General features: G+C 50.5%; 1 protein-coding gene across 1 annotated transcript; it reads left to right on the top strand.

Moving 5' to 3' along the window:
- Positions 1-755: 755 nt before the first annotated feature.
- LOC121008780 lies at positions 756-2,143 on the top strand. The gene is given in 3 exon segments (XM_040441474.1): positions 756-1,034; positions 1,036-1,688; positions 1,690-2,143. Coding segments are annotated over 3 exon segments (1,386 nt in total).
- The last annotated feature ends 5,602 nt before the right edge of the window (positions 2,144-7,745 follow it).

Below are 7,745 nucleotides of genomic sequence, written 5' to 3'. Positions count from 1 at the left end.
GGTATGGGGGGGGGGGTCACAGGACCCCCCCTCGGCATTGTCACAGGGTGCCTTCTGAATGATTTCAGCAGGCGCACCGTTCCTAACACTGCCCGCGGCACAGCGGTGATCGGAAATACACAGGTACGCCCTGTGTCCAAAAGAACTTAAAGAGGCTCTGTCACCAGAATCAACCCTATTAGACCATACATACTGCCTGGTAGGGCTCATTATGCTGATTATGTATGATAAATAGCTGCAGAGATATGCAGAGATTCATATGCAAATAAACAATTCGAGCCCTCAGAGGCGGGGCTGAATATTCTGAGCAATGCTCTATAACACCCCCTGTGCTCTGCACCAGAGTCAGGTGTCAGGGTCAGGTGTCAGGTGTCAGAGTCAGGTATCAGGGTCAGGTATCAGGGTCAGGTGTCACATTGGCATTATTTTGATACTTGACTATGATATCTGACCATGTCCTAAAATGAACACTGTATACCGGATCCCGGTCTGATCAGGTACTGCGACCTGAGGAATCGGGCAAGATCCTGACAGATTGGTGGCAGCAGGTGGGATTTAATTTAAAGCATTAGTACCGGGTTTAAGCAATTAAACCTTCCACTAACAGCTGGCAGTACAGTGCCAGGGTACAGGTGAGCTGACCGTGCTGAGGTTATTTATTTTGGTTTTGAAGCATAACATATACGTACAGGACAGTTTCCCCTACCCCCTCTTGTTTTTCTTTACTATCTTTTATTTGGGAGAAGTGCAGCATCATGTCCACTTCATACCAGAGGATGACGAAGGAAGCGCTAGTCAATCTCTGTCAGCTCAGAGGGATTGATGGAGCAGACCGGACAAAGGACTTCCTTGTACGTGCACTGCAGGCGGATGATCAAGGGAGGACAGGCATGATAACCGAGCCAGATGGCAGTCCTCCCCAGCTGGTCTGTGAGATAAACCCAAGGCCTGCCTCTCCTGCAGGTGAGAACTCTGAGCAGAGTACCACCTCAGAAGGACTGCCCTCATCTATACAGGCTGGGCTCGCCTGCCTAACTAGGTGACTCGGATGCCGAACTTCATTTGCAACTCATCCTAGAGTACCAGAAAGCCACCGAGCACCAAGCTGAGAGGGAAGCCGCAGAGCGCCAAGCTGAGAGAGCAGCAGCAGAGCGCCAAACTGACCGCCAACTGAAGCTGGAGTTAGCGCGGCTTGACCGGGGCATTGCATCATCAGCCCCCACAGAAACCAGAGAGGTATGTCAACCAATGCCATCTTTTGACAAGTTCCCCGTGATGGATGAGAGGTCAGGGGTTGATGGATTCTTCGGGAGCTTTGAAAAGGTGTGTCGCAAGTATCAGCTCCCCGACACCCAGTGGGCAAAATATCTCACTCCAGGCCTGAGAGGGAAGGCACTGGATGTTTTTGCTGACCTGCCTATGGACTGTGATGGGGACTATGCTAAAATCAAAGCGACCATAATCAAAAGCTACAACCTCACCCCTGACATGTATCGGAAACGGTTCAGGACTCTGCAGCTTGGCCCTACTGACAGCTACACTGATGTCCTGGGTGGCCTGAGATCTGCCTTTAACCAGTGGGTCAAGGGCCTGGACATTACCACCTTTGAGGGTCTTGCTGACCTCACCATCCAGGACCAGCTACTTCACATCTGCCCCCCTGAGGTCAAGCAATTTGTCCTAACGCGACAAAACAGCAGAGGCAACCGCCGAGCTTGCTGACCTGTATGTAACAAGCAGGGTGCCCAACCACCGCAAGCCGAGTCCTAGTTGGAAGAGCCCCAAGTCCAGCTTTCCTCCCCTGCCTGCCGCCAACCGAATGCTCGCTGGGGCAAACACCCACCCCTCTGGCGGGAAACCCGCAACCATAGATGTCCGGCACAGCTATGTGTGCAACAAGACCGGCCATATCAGCCTCACCTGCCCAGACAAGAAGAAATCCGGGCCGCTGGGGAAACCTTCCAGTTCACCCCCTGCCGTGTATTGTGTGGCCACCCAGCCAAATCCCCATGCTGATAACCTGCAACCTGTTAAAATCGGAAAAAAAGGTTACAGTGCGGCTGCGGGATACCGGTGCACAGCTGACCCTTGTGCGTCCCGAGCTGGTGGACCCCCCAAGACATCCTTCCCGGAAAGACTATGATGGTCACAGGGATTGGGGGAGTCAGCCCTACTGTCCCCATGGCTTGTGTGTACCTAGACTGGGGTGCATGGTGCGGCCTGAGAGAAGTGGGGTTGTCAGACTCCATCCCTGCTAACGTGCTGCTGGGCACTGACTTGGGCCGCATGACTTCCCAGTATGAACCTGCTTCTACCCCCACCGACCCTGCCTCACCCCCTCTGCCAGTGGACCAGGGACCCTTGGAAGAGGACTTTGGGCAAGGATTGGGGATGAACCATTGTGTTTTGCCTATGTTTTTTCCACAGAGGGGAACGCCGGACAGACACCTGTCTGTCCCCCACCGGCTTCCCAGATGAATGATGATGGTGATATACTTGAGTTAAAAGGTACCATTGACCAGGGCACCCCTGTACCCTCCATAGCAGTTGTGACTCGACAGAAGAATGCCCAGAATGCTGCTGAGGAGGATACGGGGAACTTGATTGCCCAGGGGGAGCATCTGGGGGATACCGCTCCCCCACCTCCTCTCCCTGAAATTACCTGGGTGGTGCAGCAGGCACCCGCCACAAACTTGGAGTTTGAGGAGGCCCTGGCTACAGATGCCACTTTGGAAGATCTAAGGGCCTCTGCCGCCAGGCCCCCTGGAGAGTCTGACAAGGTAAAAGTTTACTGGGAACAGGGGAAACTATATAGAGAGCCGGTTTTCCCTGACCCCAGCCAATCACAGGTTGCTGAGAGGGTGTTGATTGTACCCCAAAGGTACCGGGCTCAGCTACTCAGAGTAGCTCATGAAGTCCCCTGGTCTGGGCATTTGGGGGTACGGAAAACTAAAGCCAGGCTGTCCTGCCGGTTCTATTGGCCTAACATGGGAACGGACATTGCCAACTATTGTCGTTCCTGTGTTACTTGCCAACGAGACGGAAAACATGGGGATGTAAGTAAGGCTCCGCTGATCCCTCTGCCCATCATTGATGAGCCCTTCCAGAGGGTGGCAGTGGATATCATCGGACCCTTGGCCATTCCCAGCTCTTCTGGCAAAAGTTTTATACTCACTGTGGTAGACTATGCCACCCGATACCCAGAGGCTGTTGCTTTGTCTTCCATCTGCACAGACAAAGTGGCAGATGCTCTGTTAGGTATATTTTCTCGCGTAGGGTTCCCACAGGAGATGCTCACTGATCATGGGGGACAATTCATGTCTAACTTGATGCAGTGCTTGTGCAAGAAAATGCAGGTGGAGCATATAGTTGCCAGCCCCGACCATTCGCAAACAAACGGTCTCTGTGAACGCTTTAACAGAACCCTAAAGCAGATGCTTAAGATGTTTGTGGAGACCCAAGGCCGGGACTGGGAACGCTATCTCCCTTACCTGTTGTTCGCATACCGAGAGGTACCCCAGGCATCCACAGGCTTCTCCCCCTTTGAGCTTCTGTATGGGAGACGGGTCCATGGACCCCTGGATCTCATTCGTGAGGCCTGGGAGGTAGAGACTGCGGGTGCCGGGACATCCGTGGTGGACTACGTGTTAACCCTCCATGAGAAAATGGAGACTCTGGTTTGTCAGGTCCGGGAGAATCTTACCAAGGCCCAGGCCAACCAAAAAAGATGGTATGACCGGCATGCCCGAGAACGAGCTTATGAAATTGGGCAGAAGGTGTGGGCCCTGATTCCCATGCTCCAGAATAAACTTCAGGCATCCTGGGAAGGGCCATATACCGTTACAAAACGGGTGAATGAAGTGACATATGTAGTGGCCCTGAATGACGGGGGAAAGAGGGAAAGGACCTTCCATGTGAATATGCTTAAAGCCCACCAGGACAGGGCTACATGGGCCCTGCCAGTGTGTAGCCTACCCGAGAATGGAGAAGAGGATCTCCTGATTGATCTGCTGGCAGCCAGCAAGGGCTGCGGATCTATGCAAGCTTTACAAATCAACCCTCAGCTTACCGGGGAGCAACAAAGTGAACTTGCAGCAGTCCTTTCTGTGCAGCAGGATCTTTTTACGGGGAAACCAGGTAGGACACACTTGGCAGAGCACCATGTAGATACCAGCAGTCACCGCCCAATTCAGCAGTCGGCCTACCGGATTACCCAGAAAGTCCTAGAGAATATGAAGCGAGAGGTAGGGGAGATGTTAGGCTTAAACATTATCCAAAAATCCCACAGTGCCTGGGCTGCTCCTGTCGTCCTTGTCCCAAAAAAGGACCGGACAACCCGGTTCTGTGTAGATTACCGGAAGTTAAATACAGTGACGGTCTTTGATGCCTATCCAATGCCCAGGATTGATGAACTGTTAGACAAACTGGCAGCAGCCCAGTTTATAACAGTCATGGATCTGAGCCGAGGGTACTGGCAGATACCCCTGACCCCTGAAGCTTGTGAAAGGTCGGCCTTCATCACCCCCTTTGGGCTTTTTGAGTTTCTAGTGATGCCCTTTGGCATGAAAAATGCCCCGGCCACCTTTCAGCGAGTGGTGAATGACTTGCTGGAGGGGGTTGGAACATTGTGCGGTGGCTTATCTCGATTACATCGCTGTCTTCAGCAACACGTGGGAGGAGCATCTCACCCACCTGACCCAGGTCCTCGAGAAAATCCACTTTGCCGGGCTGACTATCAAACCCGAAAAGTGCCAGGTGGGCATGATTGAAGTCCGCTACCTGGGACACCTGGTAGGCGGAGGCACCATTAAACCTGAGACTGGCAAGGTGGAAGCTATTACTACCTGGCCCACCTCGCAGACCAAAAAACAAGTAATGTCTTATCTGGGTACGTGCGGATATTATTGGAAATTTGTGCCCAATTACAGTGCCTTGGCAAAGCCCCTGACAGACCTCACTAAGAAAAAACTCCCCAAGCTGGTCACTTGGACCCCTGACTGCGAGACGTCTTTCAATGCCTTGAAATACGCTCTATCCCACTCCCCCGTTATTCAGGCCCCTGATTTCACCCGCAGGTTTGTGGTACAAATGGATGCCTCTACCTATGGCCTAGGAGCTGTCCTCAGCCAGGTGGACCTGGCTGGGGAGGAGCACCCGGTTCTGTACCTCAGCCGGAAGTTGCTGCCCCGGGAAGTGGCATATGCCACCATTGAGAAGGAGTGTCTTGCCATAGTTTGGTCTCTTAAGAAATTAGAGCCATACCTCTATGGGCGCAAATTTACGGTGATCACTGACCATAACCCCTTGAGCTGGCTGAACCGTGTAGCCGGTGACAACGGAAAACTGCATGCGATGGAGTTTGGCTCTGCAGCAGTACGATTTCACCATCCAGCACAAGAAGGGGAGCGACCATGGGAATGCGGATGGGCTGTCTAGGGCTGCTGAGCCCACAGTGACAGGTGCCATGGAGAATGACCTGTGAGTCATCCTCCCCAGGCACCTTCTAAAAGGGGGAGGTGTGGCACACCGAGCATGAGTGCTTGGCCTGTGTTCTGGGGACTCGGAGCTCCCCTTTATCCAAACAAATAACTGTCCCTTCTCTGACTCGGAGATCCCCCTTATTCAAACAAATAACTGTCACTACTCTCCCTCTCCATCTTCCCCCACATCCAAAACCAGACCACCGCCATAAACTTCTTAGTCCCTGACCCAGAGGTGACAACGATCACTGGCCTCCACGACACTTTATATAAACATGCCTGTATAGTGGCACGCTATAGGGACACGCTTCCGGAGGGTGGGGGCAAGCTGCTCTCCATGCCTCGCTGTCAGTGGGAAAACCCAAAAATCTTACTCCGGTCATAACTTGAAAATACAACTCAATAGAGATTATTGAGGTACGCCATTTTAACGGTCAGGAGGTGACGGTGCCACACATACCAAAATCAAACCACTTATGTTAAATCCTGGCTCAGGAAATCAGTTCTTCTGATTGGGGTCACGTGGACACCCCGTATTTGGTACCCCTGTGACCCCAATACTGAGAGCTGAAAAATGAGCCCACAATTATCGGGCGGGCATTCTCCTGTGTAGAGTTATGGGCAGAAATCCATTTTAGACCAGATTTCAGCATGACTGACCGGTCATAAAAGTCACAGCCAACCCATATGTCACGCCCTAAAGGTGGGTTTACAGACTGCCTGGACCAATTCTTATAAATTGGACAGAGCAGATCGTACAGTGTTCTCCATTTTGAGGCCAATCTGATTGAATGAGGATCCATGTCTTTCTGTCTTGCCTCAGGACCTGATAGCTGTAAGTCTCTGTGTGAGTAAAGCAGGCGTCAGTTTTATTTCATCCTTTTTATTTTAATAACTGTTCTGTGTATATTTGTATGCTTCTGTTTTTACATCTTTCAATTTTTATTAAAACCAATTATTTAACCTAGCACGGGCAATATTTTTTAAGGCAATTAGAGTTCCTAATTTTCAGCTACCTGTTTGCTTTAAAATGCGAATCTCAGAAGTTTATTAGTTAGAAGGAACCGGCAACAATTTGATCTCCCGTGCAATCTGGTAGATTGTAGGAAGCAGAGTGATCAAATTCAATAGTGTGTATAGTGTGAGTACTTGTTTCGATTGACCACTGATACCGGATCCCGGTCTGTTCAGGTACTGCGACCTGAGGAATCGGGCAAGATCATGACAAGAGGATGAGGAATTAACCCCTGAGACCAATGTCCTGGATCTTGAGGTGTCTCGGGACAATTTTGGAGAGGCACAGCTCAGGGATCTTACCTTGAAAGGTGCCCGGGAGAATGTATCAGTTCTGAATGGGGTTGCCCAAAGTCCAGGGGCTGATAATCAGTTTCCCCACTTCACCATAAACAATGATATGTTGTATAGAGTGACCAAAAGGGGGGATGAAGTAGTGGAATAACTGCTGGTACCCAGTCCTTATCGACAAGTGGTATTAAGGGTGGCCCACTCGCATGTTTTAGGGGCACACTTGGGGGCAGCTAAAACCCAAGAACGCATTCTGCAGCAATTTTATTGGCCGGGGTGTTACAAGAAAATAGCTGACTATTGCCAGTCGTGTTCCACCTGCCAGGTATCAGCCCCTGTCCCTCATTTCAAAAGTCCTTTGGTCCCTCTGCCAATCATTGAAGTTACATTTGAACGTATTGCAATGGACCTCGTAGGACCCCTAGTAAAGTCAGATAGAGGTCATCAGTATATTTTGGTGGTAGTAGACTATGCCACCAGATACCCAGAAGCAGTCCCTTTAAGAAATACCTCGTCAAAAAACATAGTGAGAGAGTTGTTCCAGATGTTTGCCAGAACTGGTATACCAAAAGAGATATTAACTGATCAGGGAACACCGTTCATGTCTAAAGTCATGAAAGAGTTATGTCGGATGTTAAAAATTAAACAACTGCGAACATCAGTATATTATCCGCAGACAGGCGGTCTAGTAGAACGTTTCAATAAAACACAAGAGTATGTTAAAAAAGGTGGTAGAGAAGGATGGTCGTGATTGGGATTGTCTGCTACCGTACCTACTGTTCTCTATTAGAGAGGTTCCTCAAACCTGCACTGGGTTTTCACCTTTTGAATTATTATATGCTCGGCACCCTCGGGGGTTACTAGATGTGGCAAAGGAAACCTGGGAAAATGAGACTACCCCATATAAAAGTGTAGTGGAACACATTGCACAAATGCAAGAGAGGATATCTAAGGTCATGC

The sequence above is a fragment of the Bufo bufo genome, chromosome 7, assembly GCF_905171765.1.
Source record: "Bufo bufo chromosome 7, aBufBuf1.1, whole genome shotgun sequence".
NCBI classification, from domain to species: domain Eukaryota; kingdom Metazoa; phylum Chordata; class Amphibia; order Anura; family Bufonidae; genus Bufo; species Bufo bufo.
This window is presented reverse-complemented; position numbering and strand designations above follow the sequence as displayed.